Source organism: Gorilla gorilla, chromosome 17, assembly GCF_029281585.2.
Source record: "Gorilla gorilla gorilla isolate KB3781 chromosome 17, NHGRI_mGorGor1-v2.1_pri, whole genome shotgun sequence".
In the NCBI taxonomy this organism is placed as follows: domain Eukaryota; kingdom Metazoa; phylum Chordata; class Mammalia; order Primates; family Hominidae; genus Gorilla; species Gorilla gorilla.
In genome coordinates this window covers 98,061,157-98,087,822 of record NC_073241.2, presented here as the reverse complement: position 1 = coordinate 98,087,822, position 26,666 = coordinate 98,061,157, and the positions used below count along the sequence as shown (strand labels likewise).

General features: G+C 39.6%; 2 protein-coding genes across 20 annotated transcripts in view; one reads left to right on the top strand and one right to left on the bottom strand.

Moving 5' to 3' along the window:
* CCDC102B (coiled-coil domain containing 102B) overlaps positions 1 to 23,495 on the bottom strand; it is a 467,886-nt gene extending 444,391 nt beyond the window's left edge. For 5 of the 19 annotated variants that reach the window (XR_008673559.2, XM_063699302.1, XM_063699298.1 and 2 more), the window contains exons 1-3: positions 23,345 to 23,486; positions 22,110 to 22,176; positions 7,888 to 7,920 (exon numbers count right to left, since the gene is read on the bottom strand). The gene's annotated coding sequence lies outside the window, so the exon portion shown is untranslated. Of the gene's footprint in view, positions 1 to 7,887; positions 7,921 to 22,109; positions 22,177 to 23,093 lie in introns of all 19 variants that reach the window. The other 14 variants (XR_010131252.1, XR_010131254.1, XM_055368316.2 and 11 more) reach the window with 9 other exon arrangements.
* The window catches only part of TMX3 (thioredoxin related transmembrane protein 3), a 41,168-nt gene continuing 37,993 nt past the window's right edge, over positions 23,492 to 26,666 (top strand). Inside the window, exons 1-2 of the mRNA XM_004059529.4 lie at positions 23,492 to 23,786; positions 24,821 to 24,875. Coding sequence (XP_004059577.2) covers positions 23,741 to 23,786; positions 24,821 to 24,875 — 101 coding nt within the window. The 5' untranslated portion in view covers positions 23,492 to 23,740. The remainder of the gene's footprint in view (positions 23,787 to 24,820; positions 24,876 to 26,666) is intronic.

Below are 26,666 nucleotides of genomic sequence, written 5' to 3'. Positions count from 1 at the left end.
GGCACTGAGGGAGGAAGGATAAATGGAGAAAATTATTTCTTTCAGCCCTACCAGACACCCACCCAATCTATGCCAGTAGCCCATGACCAATTAAATTTACAGTAAGGATAAATTAACCATCAAGAAGTTATGTCTGCCATTATGTTTGCCTTATATACAAACATTAATCACTTCTGTCAAAGACTGGCATGTAACATTTAATAGTCAGTTGTGGTTTGAATTGTGTCTCCCCAAAACATATGCGGACATCCTAACCCATGGTATGTGTCAATGTGAGTTTATTTGGAAATGGGGTCTGGAAGTAATTAAGATGTAATTTAGTTGAGGTCACAATGGAGTAGGGTGGGCCTTTAATCAAATATGACTGGTGCTCTTATGGGAAGAGGAAAAGAGACACAAAGACAGATACACAAGGAGACCACGATGAGGCAGAAGCAAGAGATCACAGTGATGCTTCTATGAGCCAAGAAAATCTAAGAACTGCCAGCCATCACCAGAAGCTAAAAGAGAAGCCTGAAACACATTGTGCCTCAGAGCCTCCAGGAGGAATCATCCCGGGAGACATCTTGATATCAGATTTCCAGCCTCCAAAACTGTGAGGCAACAAATAATCTGTCATTTTAAGCCACCAGTTTGTAGTCACTTGTTCTAGCAGCCCTAGGAAGCTAACACACAGTCAGCCTCCATTTTTTGATGTTTGACCACACACAGGTTTGAACCCTCACATCTCCGTTTTCCTTCTACTCTGTACCTGGGAAAGTTGATAACCATGTTGAGGTGCTCCCTCCTTTGGTGTCAGTGGGAATTTCAAACTACCTATGGGAACACTCACTCCTTCCCCATCACTGACCTCAGTAAAAACCCCAGGCCCAACAACTTTGTCTGTTCTCTCAAACCATTTTTGAACCCACTAAGGAGCCACCCTGTTCTCGCAAGAAAGCCTTGTTATATGAGCAATAAACCTTTCTATATTGTCTTGGTGTGTGTGTGTGTGTGTGACCAGTCTTCACATTTGGACAAAATTTGGGGTAAGGGACCTTTTCCTTTCTTCAAGATAACCAAATATGGAAGGCATTTGCCTTATTGCAAAGTTGAAAATATTTCAACATTGGCAATCCTATTCCTGAGTCTTATTTGTAGCACAACTCTATCCCCGTCAGCACATTCACAGTTTCTTCATTTCTGTCCCACTTAGAGCCCCATGGTTCAGCTATCCCAGAACTGCACTGAGATTGAGCTCTGTTTAGTGACAGAGGCATCAAGTTTTCTTGTAAGGAGGAAATGTAATCCGTCGCTCAATCATGCCTGTCTGGGAAAGGTGCATGCCATTGGTGCAGCCCATACATGTTTGCTAACACTGGCTTGACCCCCTGTCCTGCCTGTATTTGCCCTGCCCCAAACAATCTGGGCACCACTGGATGGAAGCCATTGGTTAAGTACACACTTGCCTTGACAGCAACTGCAAAACGTCTGCAAGTAAAGCTGCCATAAGCTCTAATCACTGGCCAAAGTTAACACTATTTGCGCTGTGAGTCACAGAGCCATATGCCATGTGGACTTGTCCAGTGCATGCATGACACAAGCTGCCACCATCCACAAGAGCACCTCCTAGACTGGCCCTAACAGAACTGCTCCAACTAGCCACAGAATAATTACTCTTTGATTTTATTTCTCAACATTTGCAACATGAGTGCCAGGCATTGAAGTCTGAGAGGAAAATTCAAGAAATAACAATTTTCTTCCCTTCTCCATGCTGAGCAAACTGATAGATAAGGTACTTCTAAAGCAAATAGAATTCAGTGTTACTTTAGTAATTTATATATACTTAAATATTTCATAAGTACATATATATACGTATTCATAGTATATATACTGAAATATTACTTTATTATTGAAACAGGCTAAAATGGGGCTTAGGTTAGTGTGAGGGATGAAAAGGCTTGAGGCAGTTGTAGACAGACGTACCCATCCCGTCCTAGGCAGCACTGGGTTACTCATGCGATCTACTCCACCACCTCCAATGCCAGCAATGGCCAAGGTCCTCACCTCCTCACCACTGCACTGGTGGATTTTCCTCACATTAAAAGCAAGTGTTTGCCAACACCCTATTCCATCATATGTCAATCTCACATCGATGTTAGAGATCACATGAATGATCTGATCATGGCATAGGAGTAACAATCCTGCAAAACCAAAGCAAAACCTTCTTTGACTTGCAAATGTTTCATATGGAAACTATAATGGGGATTTTAAGTTTTATAATCATTTTTATTTTACTTACAACTCGAGGAAACAAAGATTTTGTAACCTCTTCAAAACTAAGATTGATGTTGGAGAAAAATTTTCCTAGATCTTTAAAATGACAGCAAACATTCATTTTATCAATACAGGAGAAATTCTAGAGAATCACATAACAAGTGGTTCTTAACTGGGGTTGATTATCCCCTAAGGGACATTGGGCAATATTTGGAGACATTTTTGGTTGTCTCAACTGGGGCAGGTGCTGCAGGAATCTAGTGGGTAAAAGCCAAGGTGCTGGTAAACATCCTAAACTGTACAGGACGCTTCTCCATAACAAAGAATTATCTGACCCAGAATGTCCATAGTACTGAGGTTGAGAAATCCTTCCTTAAGAGATAACACAGGACTGTGTTTCAATATCTATTTAACTATTTTTAGAATACCACTTAATTCAACATGTCATACTAGTAATGATATCATAATCCAATTATCTTGGGACACAAGTTGCTTTTTCAGAAGGCAGCACACAACAAGGAAGCTCTGCAGCTGTTCCAGGCTGTGTAGCAGCAATCCTACTACCTGGGCCATCTCATATTTCCAGATGTGTCTTAATAGAGACAGATGACAGGAGGAGCTTCTGGTAAGCCCCAGCAAGAGGCTGTGGCTAAATCTCTAGGTTTGGAAGAAGGCATGTCATCTGCAAAAAATAACTACATAGACCATTTGTAAAACAGTCCCTGATTTACTACTGGGTCATAGTGGAATCAGAGATATGAAGTCACCAAGTGACGTCATGGACAAAAATACTATATTGTGTACTCTCAGAAACACCAAGTTATAGGTGGACCCAGCCATAATCTGTAGTACAATGGACTAATCACATCCAGTATCAAACATGAGCAGGCTCAGAGGTCACAAGTAAGTTGCATAAACTGTTGACCTAGACTCTCATGTCACCTGCCAGTAGTGAACAGGTATCTGTCCTAAGCTCACACCTATGGCATCATGGCAGCAGGGGATGGGGTGAGTAAAAGCAAAGGAAAAGAATAAAAAGCTCAAGCTTTGTTCATGAAACAGTGAGCCTGCTAGAAATTTCGGTGCATATCAAAAACAAATGGTAGCTGGCTAAATGGCACAGTGGCTCACGCCTGTTAATCTCAGCACTTTAGGAGGCCAAGTTGGGCAGATCACTTTAGACCAGGAGTTTGAGACCAGCCTGGCCAACACAGCGAAAACCCGTCTCTACTAAAAATGCAAGAAATTAGCTGGGCATGGTGGTACATGCCTGTAATTCCAGCTATTTGGGAGGCTGAGGCACAAGAATCGCTTGATCCTGGGAGGTGGAGGTTGCAGTGATCTGAAATTGCACCACTGCACTACTCCAGCCTGGGTGACAGCAAGACCTGGTCAAAAAAAAAAAAAAAAGGCTGCTTATCTACAGTCCAGTGGCGTGAGGTTCAGGCAATGTGCCTGGTCATCCACTTTGTGTGAAAACAGATATGGCTAAAATAAGGGTGTATCATGGGGAGTGCTGAATGTGCAGTCAGAGGCCTAGGAAGAGCAGGCCTGGTAGATTGGATTCAGAGAGGTCTGGGGAGAGGCATGCAGATGAGATGCGTGGGAGGCATGGAGTGGGAACAAAGTGTGGAGATCCTTCTAAATCAGTTTACTGCCCACAGAAGCAGCTACTGCCAAAGAGACACTCATCAAGCAAGTAGACAAGATAAATTAAAAAATAAATGTTAGTCAAACTCCATTCTCAGTCATCCCGGTGCTTATGCAATGGGCTCAGATGAAGCAGCCATCGTGGCAGAGATGCATGGGTCCAACGGCAAGAGATTCTTTTGGCAAAGGGTGAATTAGCTACAGCAGCTGCTGAAGCTCTGTCACACCACCATCGGGGACCAATGCTGAGAGCACCTCTCAGAAGGTCTATATTGGACATTATTTGGAAATGATTATATCAGATCCCCTCCATTCTTCCAAGTAATATGTAATCTTGGATGGGATAGACCCGTATTCCAGGTAAGAGTCTGCCTTTCCTGTCTGCAATATCTCAGCAAGCACTCTTATCCAAAGAGACATCTTTAGATAAGACATCTTATTCTTATTCTTTGCTACATATTTCTGTAGCAAAGAATGTCTACTCTGCTCACATAGGATCCTGCATACAATTAACTCATTCTCAGATACCCACTTTATAGCAATGGAGGTGAAGCAGTGGACATACGACCAAGGAATACCCCGGTCCTACCTCCTCCCACAGCATGCAAGAACCATGACCTGTGATAAAGTAGGCTTTGTAGATGTAGGGAGTCACGAGCTTCAATGTGACACCCTGCAAGGGGATGGTGTACTATTTTTTATTATGCAATACACACATTAAATGAATGGTCATTATATGGTCCTCAAAATGTAAAATACATGTTTCTAGGTAGAGAAAGGGGGAAGTAGCCATTCACTGCCATCCACATTCAAGGGATTTGTACTTCCAATGTGCACAAATATAGTCTCTGTGGGTGCAGCATTCCTGATTCCCAGAAGAAATCACTTCCACCAAGAGGAACAATGTGGATTGCACTAAACTTCAAGTTATTACTGCTCAGTTTATGTTCTTTGTGCTAGTGAAGTAACTAGCTCAGAAAGAAGTTGCTCTATTAGCAGGAGCAATTAACTGTAATCATGAAGAAACAGGGCTGCTGCTACATAATTGAGACAGAGCAGAAGATATTTTGCACTCTGGTGATCTACCAGGATGTCTTTTGTTACTAGCATTGCTGGATTTAACTCTACTGCCAATCATAGCCATTAATAAGGGCAAAATAAACAGGGAGTCAGATCCTGCAGCAATGAGAGTTTGAGAAAACCTTCCCTTCACATACACACACACACAACCCTCCCTTCACACACACACAGACACACACACACACACACACCACTGCCACCACCACCACCACCACCACAAGTGCCAGTCAATGGGGAGGAGAATCTATAACGCTGGTGGAGAAGGGAGATCTTGGGTATGAGAGAGTGTTGGGACCAAGCCTGCAGTGGGAGCTATCATTGGTCCCACTGGCCTTCCTCATAGTTTTCTCAGAAAAAAAATGTAATCCTGGAGAAGCCCTGTATGCACCGAAGGAACTTAATGTGAGAAACAAGTGTACACGAGCGTCCCCAGGGACTGTCAAGAATGCTTTGTTTTCGGGTGCCCAGACATGTTACCCCCATGCCCACCCCCTGCTGGTAAAACTCAAAGAGAACACCTTCTCAAGAAAAATCACCCTCAGACAAACGGGAACCACTTTGCCTTTGAGACTACTACTCCCAACCCTCTGAGGGCAGAGTATAGCCAATAACTGAATTGGGGGTACAAACATTGACCCCTTTGGCTCAAGGCTTAACCAACTCTTGTGCAGTTGAGGTGTGTGCCACTGGATATCGTCGTCACTCGCCACACATGCCTGTCGAGCACCTAAAGTGAGACACGATTGTTTGCACACTAGATTTCAAAGATTTAGTATAAAAAAGAACATAAGATATTGATATGGTTTGGCTGTGTCCCCACCCAAATCTCAAATTGAATTGTATCGCTCAGAATTCCCACTTGTTGTGGGAGGGACCCATGGGGAGGTAATTGAATCATGGGGGTCGGTCTTTCCCGTGCTATTCTAGTGATAGGGAATAAGTCTCATGAGATCTGACGGGTTTATCACAGGTTTCCGCGTTTGCTTCTTCCTCATTCCTCTTGCTGCCTCCATGTAAAAGGGCCTATAAATAACTGTATCTGATGTAAATCTTCAAAATAAAAACATGTAAAGAAAACACAGCACAAACATAACTAACACTATTACATTAAAAAATTATATAAGAACCATATGCTTATCTCATGATATTAGAACACAATGATATAAAGATGTGCGCGGTGCAAGGCAACAACATTAATAATGGTTTTGATCAGAATACTATTAAAAACACAATTTAAATAATAAAGCTCTTACATTAGCTCATACTCAGCGTTAATTCACCATCAAGTTGGAGAAAGATGTTTGTGTTTCACAGATGCCATTCCTGGACTTTAAGATTATCATCACTGCTTTTGACGAGCAAGCAACATTCACACTTCTTTTAAAATTTGGTTAGGATTCAAATGTTAATGACTTTAAGGCATTCTGAAAAGTGACATCCACTGGGTAGTTTTATACTCTTGATTAGTGTGTATCCTAAAACAACCTTTAGAATTGTTATTCCCTATATTTATTTCAAAAACTTTTAAAAAAAATCCTAAAAATTCCTCTCCACCTAAATAATTTAATCCATTATACAGTGACAAAGTATTGTCTTTGTATAAAGGATATGATATTTGGAGTATGATAATTGTTAGCAAATTGCATCCTGTGAATGAAGAGTTGATCTCTCAAGAGAAAAGCGATTCACAAAGAATGCTGCTGACAAGCCTGCCTGCATAACCTTATACTACCACATGATGTCCCTCTAATGCCAGGTTCTAAGGATGGAATTAACCCCGTTAGAAGAGAAATTGGCAAAAGACATGCTTTGTAGATAAAAACATTCAGTTAGAACAACAGAGCACACAGATCTTACAACATGAGGTGTTTTTAATTGGTTAGTTTATACTGGATCTCACATATCACTTATCAAAAAAATGCACCTCTGGTTAAAGAGTCCTGGATATGGGCAAAGCAGTGTGATGAGGACGCCTGGTAAGAAGTGCAAGCAGTTCAGCAGAGTCACAGGTGTGTGAGGACTTGGGTTTTCATTGCCAGATTTGCCTTTGGGCCAAACAGGATATACAAAGAAAAACTATGCCTGGAAATGCTAGAGAGAAATTTTAGAACATGCAAGGCATAGAGAAATTTACAAAGCTTACAGTGAGTCAGAGATCACCTGCAAAGAAGCAAGGATCAGAATATCAGATGTAGCAACAAAAATGGATGCAACAAAGGAAGGAGTAGGATATTTTTAGATATTTAAGGAAAAGAATGTTGGATATAAAATTATATACCCAAGCAAATGTCCTTTTAAAATGTTGCTATAGGCCTGGCGTGCTGCCTCACCCCTGTAATTCCAGCAGTTTGGCAGGCCGAGGCAGGCAGATCGCCTGAGGTCAGGAGTTTGAGACCATCCTGGCCAACATGGTGAAACCCTGTCTCTCCTAAAAAAAAATACAAAAATTAGCCGGGTGTGGTGGCGCATGCCTGTAGTCTCAGTTACTCAGGAGGCTGAGGCAGGAGAATCACTTGAACCCGGGAGGCAGAGGCTGCAGTGAGCCGAGATTGCACCACTGCACTCCAGCCTAGGTGACAGAGCAAGACTCCATCTCTAAATAAATAAATAAATAAATAATAAAATGTTGCTATACTAAAAAGCTATTTCAGCAATATATAGTTTCAGAAATTCTTCTCCCTAAACGAGTCCTGTATAAACTTTCATGAAGGAAATACTACTAAAATGAGTTGCTGCAAGAGATATGGTATTGTGGATCAAATGAAACCCTAAAGTATTTTGTGGTCTGAAAATTCAATTGCTAAATAATTTTTTAAAAAAAGACTGTCCACAAAAACTCAGCTCTCAATTCCTAGAAAATACGTGCAGGTTGGTAAGAGAATTTAAAAGAACAACTCATACCTTTCACACACTTTGTCTTCATCCTGCCAAGTTCTGGAAAATAAGATTTAGAGAACAGTAACAAAAATTATCAAGTATTTCTAGCCTGAGAAAAAATAAAAATATCAACTTTTATAAAAATATGAAAAAAATAAACAAGGATACTCATTTTCAGAATGCTGAATTAGCAGGCATTGCTTCAAATCTGACACGGACTTAAAATTGTGACATTTGAGTCACTGCACATAAAATCTTTGGTATTTGTGGTTTAAATACACACGACGCATAAAATTTCTCCCTAAGCCAGATGATGACTATAATCCCTTGTTGTTGTCATACTGTGTCATTCAAAACATTCTGCAATGCTGATGACAAAATACAGTCTGGATTTTACAATAATTTATATGTTTGTACCCTGTTTTTCTGGCTAATCTCTACACCCCTAACGCTGCAGCCTCTGGTAATAAAAAAAAACTTACAGACAGGCACTTCTTAACTATTTGTCTTTTCAGAGCTAGGTATCTGCTGTCACCTGTGCCTCTTAATGAGCCCTAGAACCTGCTTCCCTGAGGGAAGCTAACTATTCTCTTCTGTTCCTCCTGGAAGACAGGTTTACAGTTACTTCTATAGAAACCACTACTAACTGCTTTCTGACTTTTTAAGCTTCTTAGTAGTGTGGGTTTCTTTGCAAAGATATTATTCTAGAAGCTTTCAGCTCTTGAAATCTTGTCTTAAAGAGCTTGGCTTTGTCCATGATAAATCTTCGTTCTAAATAAAGCGTAGACTGTTGTTTCCCCATTTGCAAGTGTATCTGTGACCTCCCCTGGAAACGCAGAAACGCAGCCAACATGTGAGTCGAGGCAGTTGTTCGGACCTCACTCTTTGATGCTGAACTACATAGTTCCAGCAGATGTCACCATTTTTATCAGTAAAGGAACCTAAAGGTCTTTCCAGGTTGATAAAAATAAACTTAGCTTTTATGAGGCATCACAAAGTGGAAAGAGCAAACATGCAATAAAGTGTAAAAAATTTTTAATCGTTGAAGTTATAAAGGAATTTGGAAGTCCTCTTAGGTAAATTCTCCATTTAAGTAAGCCACTGTGAGTTTATTTCCTAAATCTAAAGTTAATTATCTATAGAGATTAGCAAATCGTAACACTTGAGGTTGATTGATATGAGGGTTTATTGAAACAAAACACTATGAAATGTATATTTTCAGTGTTCTTTCCAAAGTAATCTCTAAAGTTGTCTAACTTCTTAAAGCATGCTTAAGTTAAATATATATATTTTTATATATATATATATATTTATATATATATATATTTATATATATATATATATTAAGTTGTCTAACTTGTGACTCTAAGGTTACCTTTCCTCTCCGTTGTTGAGTATTAAAATATCTTCTCATCCCTGTTTGCTCCTTCCTCAACCACAAGGTAATTTGCAAAGAGACTTAAGCAAGAGTATTTGTAATTTTGACAGATTAAGGAACCAAGATGCAATGACATTTCTCCCCTGTTCTTTAATGTTTTAATTGGCTCTTAGTAAACAACAGTAGTTTTTAATTCTGAATCAGCAGTCTTATTCTCCACGACAAAGAGAGTGTGTGTGAAAGGCATGAGTCCTTGGTACTATTCTTTCAGACCCACCTCATTAAATCCCCTTCACTGCTTGGGGCTGATGTGGTTGGCTTTGGCTCCATTTCTGAGCTGTTTTAGTTCAGAAAGACTTGCAAATTTACATAAAGATCATTAACTGAGTCTACTTTTTCTCTGAGTCGCTCTAGCCTTAGCATAACCTTTCCCACCAACTTTTCTATCTTTCTTTTTCATATAGTTCTCCTTATACATTGGATGTCTTTATTTTGTCCCTAGGCTAAATCAGTCTATGGAAGTCCGCAGCCCAGGAATCTGGAAGGGAGCTCCACACTTGTCCGATGGATGTTTAGCCATGATGGTCCCTGGTCTGTAAAACCTGTAACTGGCATAGCAAGGATGACTCAAAATCATAGTTTTTTAATACATAGATCTGGGAACTATGGTATCCTAAAAATTTTAAGAGAAAACTGGAAAACCTTAATTCTAAATAGATGAATTCATGTTGTCTGCAGGCAGGTGAGGGTTACAAAAGAAAGATCACTATGAGACATTCCTGTAGAAAGCCTTCAAGTAGGCCGGGCGCAGTGGGTCATGCCTGTAATCCCAGCATTTTGGGAGACTGAGGCGGGCAGATCGCCTGAGGTCAGGAGATCGAGACCATCCTGGCTAACACGGTGAAACCCCGTCTCTACTAAAAATACTAAAAATTAGCCGGGCGTGGTGGCGGGCGCCTGTAGTCCCAGCTACTCGGGAGGCTGAGGCAGGAGAATGGCGTGAACCCAGGAGGCGGAGCTTGCAGTGAGCCGAGATCGCGCCACTGCACTCCAGCCTGGGCGACAGAGCGAGACTCCGTCTCAAAAAAAAAAAAAAAAAAAAAAAATTAGCTGAGCATGATGGTGGGTGCCTGTAATCCCAGCTACTCGGGAGGCTGAGGCAGAGAACTGCTTGAACTTGGGAGGCGGAGGTTGCAATGAGCTGAGATCACGCCACTGCACTCCAGCCTGGGTGACAGAGCAACACTCCATCTCAAAAAAGAAAAAAAAAAAAAAAAAAAAGAAGGCCTTCAAGAAATGCCAGATACACATTTCAAGGAATAAGACTTCAAGCTATGGTTATTATTAACCAAACAGTTTATGGTATCCACCATAGAAATATTAGAAATAATTTAAAATACACAGGGCGATCGAAGAAAAGCCCTGTGCTTCCATAAAAACTGGCCCACAGGAAAGAGATTGAAGATTCCTCCCTGAAGCAGTGTATTTTATTGAAATTAACTTCTCCACTTTCTGAACTTTAATGTTTGAGTAACTCAAAATATATCAACATGAATAAAGTTCCTCAGAGTGCTCTTAGAGTACTAAAGCCAAAGGACTGAGAAAGGACTTTTATGTGAGAAAAATAGTAAGTATTTAGTAGATACTATAACTTAAATCTCAATAACTGTAAGCCATTCTCCTCTGATATGTGTTCAGTTTTATAAAAATAAATAAAAAGATTTATTTCCTCCAAAAAGAGCTTTGCTTGCACTAATTCATACAATTTTCTGTACTTTTACTGAAGTAGAAATGGTGTTGAGATTTCAAAATCTCAAGACTATTGTCTGTCTGAAGAGTTTTGCTCCAAATGAATTTGACAACTGATACATAACTGAATTAGCATTATTGTATAGGAGATCATATAACAGATATTATATTATACATACACACATAGACAAAATTGTTTATATTATATATGTATACATACATATACAAAATTGTTTAAATTATATTATATATGTATACATACATATACAAAATTGTTTATCCCTCTGGCCACTAAAATGACCTTGAGGCAATGGAACCTCAGATGGGACCAACCTAATATGCAAATATAGAGTCCAGATTATAGTTCCTCAAAAATCAATTTTCCATGAAAAGAAGTCAGGGTGTTTTGGAAGGATCACGGATTCCAAGTCTGGGAAAGGAAAGGAAAAGAGTGTGCAAGTTTTCATATAAGCTAAAGTTTCATTCAAGGGTTAATGGAATCAGATCAAAAGGACACAGGAACTAGATTATAGGGGTTTGTGATCATCTCAGCATCAAAAATAGAAAAATACTTATGGTTAACTCAAATACATTAAATCTATGCGGTGGCTCACCTCTGTAATCCCAGCACTTTGGGAGGCCGAGGCGGGCAGATCATGAGGTCAGGAGTTCAAGACCAGCCTGGCCAATATAGTGAAATCCTGTCTCTACTAAAAATACCAAAATTAGCCGGGGTGGTGGCGCATGTCTGTAGTCCTAGCTACTTGGGAAGCTGAGACAGAAGAATCGCTTGATCCCGGGAGGCAGAAGTTGCAGCGAGCCAAGATCGCGCCATTGCACTCCAGCCTGGCAACAGAGTGAAACTCCGTCTCAAGAAAAATAAATAAATAAAATTTAAAAAATAAAAATCTTAAATCCATAATGACCCGCCCAAATAAATATTAATTTAAATGTGCCAAAAAAGATCAAGATATCAGAATATTTCTGCTGAAATCTTATTACTCAGTCCTTTTGATACTGTTGATACCTTTCTTATATTGATACAGGATGCAGAATACAGTTCAGTATTAAATACATCATGTAGAAGACATTTTCTGACTCAAGGGATTGACTTCTTAAGTGTGACATTCAGTCAGATGAAGATATATGAGACATCCATAACCAATCTACTATTACTTTTTTAAATCAGTAGGATTTGCCTACTTTAAGAATATGAATGAGGGTGAGATTACATTAATGTTTAACATTTTTCAAATTCAGGGAAAAGATGATAACAGATCATAAGTGTTCTAGTCAATTGCTTATCTTGAGTAAGCTGCATCTATCTATCAGCAGACAGAAGTATTACATGAGTGGGTCACGCTGCTGAAATTATGAAAAAATGGCATAATAACTACAAATAAGGTCCAAAATATTTCTTCAGAGTCCTGGAAAAGTATCTAAGTGATCCTCTTGGACTCAGTCTATAAAAATGAATAACCTAATTAAATGTAATATTAATTGACTTTCATAATTGGGTTAGTACCTTTGAACCCTAGGGATACTTAGAAGTAAATATAGAATTTTTTAAGAGAAAGAAAACACGGTACTAAATTTTTTGTATTTTTATATTTTTAATGGATAAGAGAATCTGACCTATTGTAATGATGATCTGAAATCTAATCTGAAGTATGTAATAATGGAATTCATTTAGGTAAAATATCACATTTTATATTTAGTGTTAAAACAACTAAGATAAACTTAAGTTTACTGTATTTAGAAATATAAATTCTACTCACATGAACAGTGCATTAAGGATTCCCATTGTTCTACAACCACACACAAAATGAAAGTCAATGGTACGTCAATGAGGTCTTATTTTGAATTTATTACATTTTAATGAAGTAGAGCATCTTTGAATATTATTTGATGTTTACATTTCCTCTTCTATAAAATGTCTGTCCATATGTTTTGCCCACTGTTAGGTGCTTTGTATTTTTCTTATGTTTTATTAACTTTTTATAGTAGTTACTTAGTTGCACATAACAATTCCAATTCTGTTGCTTGTCTTTTCACTTCACTTTCTTCATGGTGTCTTTCAATTAATAAACCAATCTTTTCCCTTTGACTTGCAACATTTGTATTCAGGAAATCCTCTTCTACCGCTAAGTGTCAAAGATGTTCTAAATATTCTTATCAAGACTTTCATGTTTTGCTTGCTCATTTGTCTTTTTTCTTGCTGGAACTGCTTTTTGTGAATTGTGTAGGGTTTGGAACCAAATTAATTGTTTTGTCTTTATGGGGATTAAAATTGTCTGAGTACATTATAAGCTTTTCTCCAGTTTTCTCCAACGTGATATATCAAGTCATGTGTCAAGTTTCCATTAATGCCTGAATTCGTTTCCGAGCTATTGTATTCCACTGGTCAGTTGGTCTATCCCTGTGTCAACACTACATCGTCCTCAGTAAAATCTTGATATCTAGCAGAATAAGTTCTTCCATCTTAGTTTCTTGGATATACTTGGACTTTTGCTCTTCTCTATAAATTTTTATCAACATATCAAGGTCCCTGAAAAAGACTTCTTAAAATTGTCATTGAAATTTCATTGAATCGATAGATAATCTTGGGGATAATGGGTATCTTGTTATGTTATCTATCCACTGCAGTGCTTTATCTCTCCATTTATTGGCATCTTGTTTAATTTCTTTAAATAGTGTCATAATTTTCTTCATATAGCTGCCACATCTTTAGATTAATTATAATGTAGCATTTTACTACTAACGTTAATGATTTTTTTAAATGCATGTTTTCTCTTGATTGCTATTTTAAAGTAACACAATGTATTACTGCATAATGACCATAAACCTAGCTACTTTGGTAAACCTTTACTAATGCTTATAATTTGCATGAACTTTTTTTTTTAATTTACTCCCGCAGAATACACGAACTTTTTTTAAAAAAATCAATATATGGTGCCTTATCCATGATTAATAACAATTTGGTTTTCCTTTCCCATCCTTACACTACCCCTTTCTCTTTTTTCTTTTGCTACACAAGCTAGGATTTTCAGTACAATATTTAATAGATGTGGTAATATTGAACTTCTCATCCAATTCCAGATATTAAAGGAAATTCTTCTCTTTTTTTTGTCTTACTCTTAACAATGTTTGATGAATATTATTGATCCTTATTGTGTATCCTGGTGTTTCTCAACATCTCGAGCAGGATAACACCCAGAAAAAGTTATAATTTTTTAGGGCACATTGATGTAAATCATGAGGCTGCTTAAGGCAAGCAGCAATAGACTACAGCATTCTGCCTGCTTCAGGTCACAGCCAGCTGTGCCTAAAGCTGAGGAGATAATGCAAGAGCACAGTTGCAACATAATCTTGGTGCACAGTCTGAAAGCTTCACCTTGACATGAGGAATTTAACTAGGAGGACAAAACTCATGCCATAATTTTGTTTCTGTTGTCCAATCTTTGGGTAGTATTAGCAGCCATGGATTCAGATATCGAAATGCAAAGCCAAATCAAGAATATCTATTATGCTTGTATATTCTATTCAAATACCCTTGAATGAACAGGAAATGAGGCAATATAATCTACTTCCCTGTTATATGTTAGACTTTCTTCCCTGGGATTACTTCTCAGAAATGACTTCAAATGTTGCCTCTCCTGCTGGCAAGCAGAATAATCTATTTTTATAAGAAATTTGAGCTTCAGCAGAGTCCAGTAGTATACATTGCCAGTCAGCCCATCACTGCATGGCTTGACCTCCAGAATGTCCACTCATTTCATAGACCCATATTGCCACTTCAAGGGATTGAACTAAAGCATCAACTTGTTGATTCCAATCACCTTGAGAAACTAGAAGTTCTTTGATGAACAACAGTATGATTTACTTTGATTTGCACTCAGAATTATAGAAAGAGCAATATCTGAGACAGGGGTCTCTTTATTGTCCAATTATCTACAGTCCACTTGCCAGACTAAATTGAAAGTCCATTAAAAACAGTCCAAGAGTCAATATGCACCCAAATCATTGGGATTTTATTTGTGTCAATTCTATTACTGCCAGGAACAGAGCCTGTAATTCTGCCCAGTAGGCTGCCAGTCTGGTCTATTCTCCCATGAAGAATTTACTAACTGCTGGACATGAGACAGCTGCTTTCCATACTGAGCCATGGCACTCCATTCTGGAATTGTCATCTGTAAACCGGGCCAATTGCCATGTATCCTTGAGGCAAATGGTAGAAAGGTTAGGCCTGCCAGTAGCAGTAGCAGCCAAGTCTTCAGATGGCTTTTCAGCAAGTCCTAATGGAAAAAGGCCACTTGCTCATGAATACATTGAGTCCCACTGCATACCATAGCAGACTGCTTCTGTGAAGTTACTTCCACGTTATGGTGGAATTTCTATGAACATTTCCCTGCATGTTGGGATCCTTTATTGACATTACTCGTGACATAAGAGGTAGTTCAGGAGTTCATATAATTTTATGTCCTCCAATTATTGGGGCTGTATTAATAAATGCCCAGTGACTATCTAGTAACTGTCTTTAAAAGAAATATACCACAGAATGGTACTAGGTAATTTTCTATTCCAAAAACACAGAAGTCACTATTGACCATGGTTATGGGCTTTAGCCAGAGACTGGAGTCAGTATGAATGCAGGTGACTGACATTCTGAATATTATCTCAGCATTAGCACAATATGGTCCAAACAGGACAGCTTCAACTACAGGTTCTGCAGTTCCAAGGCTTGTTGTTTTGTTCAAGCTTCCCTTCAAATGGACTTTTTCCAGGTGATTTAATGGGATGGAGCCAACTGTATCCCAAAGTAGATGATACGATTTTTCCAAAACCCAAATAGGTCTATTTGGCATTAGTTCTCTCATTTAGTCTGAGGGGAGAGGAGCAAGAACCTTTTCTTCCTTGTAGTCTTTTGTGTGTCATTTGGTACTCCAATCCATGGACTCTTCCCAAATTTTACAGTCTTTACAGGGTCCTAGATTTGTTTAGGGTTCATGAACCATCTGCAATCAGATCCCCAATCAGATTCATGATCATGGTAAAGCTGCTTTTAGCTTGACTCTCAGTTTCAGAGATAATCATAGAATCATCAGGATAGAGCATTAGGACACTGTATTGCATCTAGATCTGCCTCACCAGATTGTGACAATATGCAGGGAGGAATTCAAGAATCCTTGAGGCAAATGTATGTTGAAAACCATTCTACATGAATGCACATTGTTGTTGACTCTTCCTGACATCTAATATTGCAAAAAAATTAGCCAGGTCAATTACAGGAAACCAGTCACCTTTAGCTTGTTTAATAGTCTATTTAGCAGTTGAATAGTGCAGATTATATCAGGGACTTCTGAAGCTATTAAAGTTATTGTTTAATGGAGTTTCCAGTAACTACTGATAGTCTCCATCGTCCATCAGCCTCTCTCACTGGCAACATCAGGGCACTATACAGAGTGTGTACACACAAACACACCTGCAGGTAACATTTCCTTAATTAAGGCGGTAATTTTTTGTTAACATATGCTGTAGGCATATGTTAGTTAGCATTTCAAATTTATTATTTGAATAGGCTTAGGTAACTCTAACAGTTCCCATTTTTCATATCCAATTAGTACTGAATGAAGAGCAGACCTACAAGTTATTTCATATGTAAAAAATTTCACTCAGTTGGAGGAAGAATTTGCAGCCAATTATTCTATCCATACCAATTATACATTCAGATAAGGGAGATATCCCCATGGTATACTTTTGAAAATCATGTATTTCAACTTTTAATGAGATTTTAATGTTTATCCTTCTTCCAGAAGCATCTCCCCGTTCCCCTAAATTAATTCTATCACCCTGAATGGACTCATTAGCAGACCGAGGCAATGTTCCTGTACCTAACTGACATAAAAGGGCTGCTTCTCCACCTCTAGGCAATTTCACCCACACATCTGTACAAGGCCTTGGTTCCCCCACAGGAATTTGGTCAAGAGGCCCAGTCCTTCACATCACCCTTCTTCATCCATTATTGCCTGTGGTAGACAGAATTCTAAAGGTGTCCACTCCAAGTTCCCATACTCTGCTCAGTCAATCAAAAACTAATCCAGTTACTGCTCTGAAGGGATTTTGCAGATAAAATTAACCAGGTGACTTTAAGATATGGAGAGAATCTTGGATTATTCAGGGAGACCCAAAATAACCACATAAGCCCTCAAAAGCAGAAGAGGGAGAGTTGTAGCAGAAAGGAAATTTGAAGAGATACGAAGCAGGAGAAAGACTTGCCCCACTGTCACTGGCTTTGAAGTGGGCCATGAGTCAGGAAATGTAGGTGGAGAATAATTCCCAGACAGTTGTCAAGGAAACAGAGCCCTCAGTCCTACCACCACATACAAGTAAATTCCAACAGCAGCGTTAGAAGCCTGGAAGTGGGTCCTTTCCTAGAGACTCCAAAAAGGAGCAGAGCCTTCTGACACCTTGATTGTAGATTTTTGTGACCTGGAGTAGAAAGACTAGCTGAATGTACTGGATTTCTAATCTACTGAACTGGGACATAATAAATTCGTGTTGCTTTAAACTGCAGCAATAGAAAATTAATATAGTGCCTTACTATTAAAAGCAGGTATTTTGCAGTGACACAGAATCTACCTGATATGGTTATCCGTGTCCTCATCCAAATTTCACACTGAATTATAATCCCCATATGTCAAGGGCAGGACCAGATGGAGATAACTGAATCATGAAAGCAATTTCTCTGATGCTGTTCTCATGATAGTGAGTTCTCATGACTTTTAAATTATTTTTTTAATTTTTACTTTTAAATTATTGTGGAGACAGGGGGCTCGCTAGTTTGTCCAGGCTGATCTCGAACTCCTGACCTCAAGCCACCCTCCTGCCTAGCCTTTCCAATCTGCTGAGACTAAGGTGTGAGCCACTATGCCCATATGAGTCAGGAGTCTTCTAAGCAATCCCATTTCCAACGTCAACTGTACAGAGTTCACTTGCTAAAAAAGACTCACCGGGCTTCATGTAACAATGCTTACAAATCTATGCAGGAAAGGAATACAATGTAATAACAGTGTTGAAATAAGGATATGGATCAAAGTCACTCTCCCAGCAAGGAGTCTGGTAAAAGATTCCATGTGAAAGCTTCTAGCTTCTTCTTTCTATAAGGGTCATGAGTGCACGTTCTCTCTTGGATCAGGAACCATGTTCATGTGCATAGAACGCTTTAAAATGAAAGAACACAAGGTGGAGTCTCACCTGAGTTTTTAAATATTTTCCTAGTCATATATGTATATTACTGCTGCAAAATCAGCCTCAATCCTAGAACCCAATGGAGATTTCACTAAGACCAAATGCAAATCAATCTCACATTAATAAATAAACAATGTAACAAATAAGTAAAAACCACCTGAAAATTCCTTGATCCATGGATACAAAAGCATCATTATTAGCATGTTTTGGTGATTGATCAGTGTTAGTGTTATGCAAGAAATTTAGCAAAACATCTCAGGATAATTCTAGAATTGGTGGATATTAACCTTTACAGCACAACATGTCATAGAATTGTCTTCCTATTCCTAATTTACTGTTGATGACAGGTTGAAGTATATAAATTCCTTTTATTCCATTTATTTAAATAATTATATGCTTTTTATCTCTTATGTGTTACTGCAGAAATTTCATTAAAACTTTTTTCCCAAGTTAAACCAAGGCTTGCATTTCTGGACCAAAAAAAATAATAATAATTTGGTCATGATTATTATCTTTTTCAGCGAACTGCTAGATTTGGTTTGATATTTTATTGGGAACTTTTCCATTTTTGTTCACAAGTGAAATGGGCCTGTTTGTTTTCCATTCTTACATGACTTGTCTGGTTTGGGTACCAAGTTTATACTAGCCTCTGAACAAATTGGTGAGGGTTCCCTATTTTTTGATTGTCTGGACGTGTTTGTAACAACAGTGTGGTTAATGTTATGTTTCAACTTGACTGGGCTAAGAGATGCCCACATAGCTAGTAAAACATTATTTCTAGGTGTGTCTATGAGGATGTTTTTGGGAAAAGTTAGCATTTGAATGAGTATCTGAGTAATGTAGATGGCCTCCCCAATTTGTTGGGGGGGTGGGTGGGGGCATCATCCAATTCATTGAAAGCCTGAAGAGAACAAAAAGATGGAGGGTGGGTGAATTCACTGTCTATGTTTGAGCTGAGACATCCATCTTTTCCTTGCCCTTGGATATCACTACTCCTAGTTCTTGGGCTTTGGGACTCAGACCACGACTTACATCACTAACTTGTGGTTCTCAGGCCTTTGGACCCCTCATTATCAGGTTTTCAGACGGACTGATTTAAACACTTGGAGTGGCTTTCTGGTTCTCCAGCTTGCAGATGGAATTATGACTTCTTGGTCTTCATAGCTGCATAAGCCAATTCACATAATAAAGCTTCCTTTGGTTTTCTTTCTCTGGAGAATCCTGATACAGATTAATTTTTGTTTTCATAAAGATTGGTAGCACATATTTTAAAATCAATAGGGTCTCATTTTTAATGGTATAATTTTAAGCTTCTGATTCAATTCCTTTAATTGCTAATTATTAAGTCGTTTTAGTTTTTGAACAAGTTTTGTTTTGTTTTTCAAATAACAATGACTTAAAGTTTCATATATATTTTCATAAAGTTGTTCCGTATCTCTTAAGTTTTGCTGCCTATACTTATCCTCTTCTTCTGGTTCCAGTATTTTTAATGTAATTAGTATACTGAATAAATAAAGATTATAATCAATATACAACAGATTTTTCTTCCATCATTCTTTAAAGCATATTTTACATAAAGTGATTTAAAAAGAAATGGTATTTTCTGAAATTATTTCCCTCAACACCACTAAATGAGACACGCAGGACAGAAACAACAGCATCACCTGGGAACTCTTGAGAAATGTAAATTGATGAGCCCCACTGGGTCATATTCTCTAGGGACTGATTAGAATCTGCGTTAAACCAGGCTCTCCAGGCAACTGATGCTTAAAATTTGAGAAGCACTGTTAAAACTATAATATCTATCCATTAAAAAACGTAAATGTATGTAGCTTTATTTATTCTTATTTTTAAGCTATTATCAGGGCCCAAACACAGAAAAGTACAGAAACCCAAAAGGTACAGCTCAACACATTTTCGCAATGTGAACGTATCATTCTAAGCAGCACCCAGATCAAGAAACATGATGTTTACCTGTATCTCAACTTTTAACACGATTAATTTGCCTGCTTTTGAGCTTACGTAAATAAAATCATGTAGTACCTTTCTTTAGTTTCTGGCTTCTACTGTTCAACATTTAGTTTATGATTTGTAACCACGTAGTTCTCCATACAAAAGTTCATTCATTCTCGTTGCTATATAGTACTTTACTATAGGATTACAGCACAATTTATCTTCTATTCTACTCTATTATACTATTAGACATTCGAGTTGTTTAGCTTTTCACAATTACAAACTGTCCTGCTATAGACAAGACATTCTTGTATATGACTTCCGGTGAGGACATGTGTCTTAGCCTGTTGGTGCTCTATAACAAAAAAATACAGACTTGGTAATTTATAAATAATAAAAATTTATTTCTTAAAGTTCTGGAGGCTGCACATAAAGGAGTCAGCAGGTGTGGTGTCTGATAAGGGTTTGCTCTCTGCTTCCAGGACGGTACCTTCTTGTTGTGTTTTCCCACGGCTTAAGGTTGAAGGAGAAAAGGGACTAAGATGATCCCTTCAACCTCTTTTATAAGGTCTCTAATCACATGCATGAGGATTCCACCTCATGATTAAATCATGCCCAAATGGCCCCACCTCTTAATGTTATCATACCGGCAATTAAGTTTCAACATACGAAATTTGGGTTACACATTTAGACTACAGCAATATGTATGCAAAATATACAAGGTATATACATACACAAGTGTAGCTTATCTGAAAGTCTTTTAAAAAATGTTGTCAAAATAGTAGAATCTTTTAAATCTCAAAAAAAATTATCATCACTTGAGGTAGATAAGCAGAAAAAAACACTTAAATTTTTCACCACAGAATATGTTCCAGCACATGTAAATTTAGCATGTTCTCTGAACAAAAAAAGCCTAGAAAGTTTATTGGTTTATTAAATCATTTTCAGATTAATGCATTATTTTGATCATTTTCACATTGCCTAGATCAGTGATGTGCAACGGAAATGTAATGCAAACCAAGTATATAATTATAAATTTTCTAGTAGCTACACTGAAAAATAAAAACAGGTGAGATGAATTTTAATAATTTAATTAACTCAATACATCTAAGCTATAATCATCACAACACATTATCAGTAAAAAATATCGAGACATTTTACTGTTTTATACTTTCTCCCCAATCCAGTGATCCAGTGTATATTTTACATTTATAGTACATCTCATTACAACCTCTCTAATTTCATCAGAAACACTTAATTGTATTTATTTTATAGAGACATGGTCTTGCTCTGTTGCCAGGCTGGAATGCAGTGGCAGGATCACAGCTCGCTGCAACCTCAACTTCCCTGGCCCAACTGATCCTCCCACCTCAGCCTCTGGAGTAGCTGGTACCACAGGTGTGTGCCACCACATCTGGCTAATTTTTTTTTTTTTGAAACAGTTTCGCTCTGTTGCCCAGGCTGGAGTGCAGTGGCGCTATTTCGACTCACTGCAAGCTCGGCCTCTTGGGTTCATGCATTCTCCTGCCTCAGCCTCCCAAGTAGCTGGGACCACAGGTGTCTGCCACCACGCCCAGCTAATTCTCTGTATTCTTAGTAGAGATGGGGTTTCACTGTGTTAGCCAGCATGGTCTCGATCTCTTGACCTCGTGATCCACCTGCCTCGGCCTCCCAAAGTGCTGGGATTACAGGCGTGAGCCACCGCGCCAGGCCACATCTGGCTAATTTTTTAATTTTTTGTACAGATGGGGTCTCACTGTGTTGACCAGGCTGGTCTCAGACTCCTCCTCACCTCAAGCAATCCTCCTGCCTCAGCCTCCCAAAGCGCTGGGATAATAGGCATGAGCCACCCATGCCTGGGACTTGATCAGTATTTAGATTTCATAAAATTTACAGTTGAAAAAGTAGATTCACATACCTCAGTTGTTCCAACCACATTAAAAAAACTTTCCAACAGCTGAATCAAGTGTCAGTTTTTGAGTTTACTGAAATTAAAAAAAATAAATATTCAGTTACTTCATCACACTAGACACATTTCAAAAGCTCAGTAGCCACATGTGGTTAGTGGCTACACTACTGAAAAGCACAGATCTAGGTCAACTGGCTTTTGTTGTTGTCCACACGTGAACTTAAACTGTAACGCAAATATAAGAAGAAATTATTTCATTTTGCATGCTGTGGAAGACAGAAAACTTTGAAATATATGAGAATGAAAAAAAAATTGAATATGGGTCATTCAGAGACCTTGCCAAGAAAGTAGAAAAGCTTCTGTATAAGAGTATCGAGGCGATGGTACTATTATAAAGCTGTTCCACCACCACCGGGAGAACATTCCCATCATTTCAACAGTCCCCTTACGTTTTAGTCTACTTTTTTCTTAAAAAAAAAAAAAGAAAAAAAGGAAAAGAGAAAGCAAAAGAAAAATTGAATCTGTAGAGGGCTTGCGCTGGATACCATGCTGCATGCACAAAGGGGGTGACATCTAGGGCTTGCTCTCAATTAGAGTGTAATTTAATCTTCTAGTCACTAGGAATAACGACGTTTTATGACATTTTTGCCTGTTGGAATTTTGAACCTAAGGTGAACCGGCTGACATCATATCCCCCTTCTGTTGTTGTCACAGGTTTTCAAAATTTGGTTTGATCTAAATTCTCTGGTACCTTACGCCCCATAAAAATTTCATCTAGTTCGTAAATAGTGATTGCTGCAGTAACCGTCTTATAAAAGTATATGGTTTTTACAAATCATTGTCGTATAGAAGAAAAAACAGGTAGCAATATAAATATTTCATACTATTTTATCTAGTTCCAAAATAATCAGAAAAGAGTCATCAAAAACTATCCTACGCTTAACTTCATGTTCTCAAGTTTCAAGAGAAAGTTTTTAAAGAGGCAATCCTTACTTTGGCAAAAATGCATTAAAGCTTGCTGCATTTAAGAGATGTCCCATTATGCAAACAGGTTGAAAGAATATTACAAATACGTTTTGGAAAAATACGGAGTGTCGCGCAGCTCAGTAAGCCGCAGTCTTAATGCGCGCCTCCTTCCAGGAATATGATCCGGCATCAAAACCCACAGGTGCACTCACCACACGGGGAGTAACAAGTAAATGATGTGCCAATATTCAACCTGCAAGTGCGTCGTCAGAGCCTACCTCACCCTCAGCATAACTTTCACCGGTATTCACCTTCCCGGAAACGCGCCCCAGTGAACCAGCACCGTTTTCCCTAGTAAAGCCCTTACGCAGGGTTCCCACGCTCCTGGGCGTGGAGGGGGGGTGCCGAGAGCGCAAAGGATTCTTAAGACATGACTGCGCAGGCGCTGCCCTCCCCGCGCATGCGCCGCACTCCCGCGCATAGCCAGAGACGGAGACCGGCCGGGTCCTGGCAGGGTAACGGAGGCCGGGTAGCCCCGCCCCCGTAGTCAGCGCGGTGCTTCTCTTCCGCTCCGGGTCGGCTCCGTTTCCCTTTCCGGGCGGGCAGGCGGTGGACCCCAGTGTCTTCATCCCTCTTTTGCACAGAGTCAGCTTCTGCAGCTCTCCCGGGCTAGCATGGCAGCGTGGAAGAGTTGGACGGCCCTGCGGCTCTGCGCCACAGGTAACGGGGGCTCAGCGGTCGGGACGCTGGCGGGCGCGTGGGACTTGGCCCCGCCGTGGGGCCGGGATTGGACCCGGGTCTGGGGCGAGGCCTGCGGGGTCCGCGGAGATGCCCACCCATTCCCGGCAGCGTCCCGCCGCCCCCGCCGCGCCGCCCTGCCTGGCCCTGACGGAGCGGACACCTTGGGGTTCTTCCGCCGCCGCTGTGCCGGACCAATGCTGGACGTGGGAAGGGCGCGCTGCCTTGTGTTTGTGTTTTTCTCATTGTGGCAGAAGTTTCAATAAAGCTTACTCCTTTGACGGGCAAGAAGGATGCCGCCGTCCCAGCTTAACGACCAAATTTTGCCTTGGCTTTAGGTTCTGAGTCTTGTCACGTTTAAGCATTTTTACCACCAGTACTCAGAGAGGGTGGTCGAGGACAGATCAGGGTCAGGCCGCCGGGATTGTGCGGTGTGAAAAGGACCTGAGTGTGTGTCAGCGGTTCTCAGCTGCCTCCCGTCAGCATGGAGTGCCCTCATTCTCACTGGGGTCCGCTCACTTAAGAACCTTTTAGAGCCCACTCTGTGTCAGGCACTGCCGTGTAATAAGTATTAGAGTTGCAGCTCGACTTTCTTTCTACGTATCTATTTGAGGGGAAATATTTTGAATGGCATTTGGAGTTTTTACGGAAGAGGTAATTGCTACTAAAGCAAAAGAAATAAAGAAGAATGCTGTCTTATCTGTATTCCAAAAAGATAGGATGGTTAAAAAGAGACGTAAGATGAGTGAAAATATGGAGGAAAAAGGAACTGTGTGTATTAGATTTATTGGCTTACCTAGAACTTGGCCGGTCACGATATGGTTGCATACAGACTAAATATTTATTAAATGGACGAACTACCTTTGCTTTTGCATCATTTGCACCCTGGGATGCATCAGTGATGAATTTTTTGGTAGGTTGTGAAAGGTCAAAAACACTTCAGAGATGACTAAGCTTATACGGTATGAGCCAAATAATCAGCATTTATTGTGTACATTTTGTCTTTTTTTTTTCAGTTGTTGTACTTGATATGGTCGTCTGTAAAGGATTTGTAGAAGATTTAGATGAATCGTGAGTATACATATATATATATATTTAAAATATTATGTTAACTGTCCAACTCAGATATCTGAATATTTGCATGTGATTCTAATATTTTAGATTGGAACCAATTTTTATATATTACTCATTTTTTTCACTTGTTGTAAGCTCTATATCGATACAAAGTGAGGGTGTGCCCAGAAGAGTTTTATTAATAGTTATGAGATCAAAAAACTGTGGCAAACTTTTACATACTTTTTTTCCTCATTATCTTACCTTGTATTTATGTCTTTTTGCTTTAATTATATTGAATGGGTGTTAGAATTTGGTACCTATACTGTATTTATCTTCATAGTATCACAGCATTAATCAGCCTTGCTTATAGTAAGTGAGGAGGTTCACTTCAGACCAAAATCCCATGTGTGATCTTTCAGGCTTGACCATAGACAATTGCAAGGCTTTTTCTGGCATAGGGGAAGGTGCCCTCCCTACACCAAACTTGGTGTATAACTGGTGCATTGCAGTCCCTGGAGGGAGTGGTAGTCAAGGATTCGGCCTCCCAGGCCAGTCACGCTCATTTGCATGTCTACACTCCCAGCCCAGTGGCCTCTGTTTAGCAGCCTCCTTATTGGGACCTCACCTGAGGCATTTCCTGAGCACCTCTGCTAAAACATCTTTATTGAGGGTGTCAGTGGAGGCACTTTTCTACTCTAGTCCTTTTCTCTCTCACCCCCCCATTAAAGAGACAGAAGACTTTTGTTCAGTGTTGTAGGAAATGAGATGAATTCTCCCATCTGTGTCTCATCCACCTGACTCACCTGGTGCTGTTTCATGGGGAGAGATGGAACACTGAGGAGCTGGTGCCTCTTTTTTTTTTTTTTTTTTTTTTTAAAAACCTCTTGACTTGCACTGTCACAGTAAGTGAATAAAGCTGTGATTGTTAGTTTCAGTTTAGCTTGTTGTCCTGATTGACTACCTGGACACCTGATGGCATGACCAAATGGGTGCAGTGAGAGGGTAATCATACAGTGCTGTTCTGTAAGAGCAAAAATCCTGACAGTCCCATGGGAGCACTTCACTGCTCATGCTGTTGGGTCATGGGGGATGCTTACTGATTGTTTACAGAAAGTTTTTGATTCTGAGAAGAACGATTGTTAACAAGGAGATAGTCTTATTAAACTTAGTGCCTTGTGGGGTGTGTCACTACAGACTTCCTCCTTCAGAGTGTCCTAACAGGGGCAACTCTTCCTGAGGAGGAGGAAGGGATTCTGCTCCTAATAACCATTTTGTTACCCATGTGGATGCTCACCAGAAAGGTCCCTATGCTGAAAAAGGGGACCTTTACCAAGAGCAAACTGTTCGTCAGCTAAATGTGGAAAATGAATTGTTCCTTGCTCCAGAGCAAGCAGATGTGCAACCAGTTGCCTCCTGGATCCACAAGAGATGGCTCATGGAAATTCAGACAGGATGCTAGATTGGGCAAGAATGCATGGACTGCGACAGTTGTGAGAAGACACCATAACAACGTGAAAAAGCTGCTTGCTTGTCATACCCCGGTCAAGGCTAACAATACTGTCCAGGGACAGGTTCATAAAGCCAGTGGGCCAGGATATTCTCAGCAGATAGAACATGGTGGGCCTCTCATTCTGTCTGTAATGTTCCTGTGGCTGCTGATTGCAGCTGACACGTCTCTGGGTTTCGCTTAGCCATTCCTATGTGTTCCAATGACTTGGGCCACACTGTCTAGGCCCTACAAGACCACCTTTGTTTCCTGTTCAGTTACCTTAAGAACACTGCATCTGATAATGACCCTGGATTTTT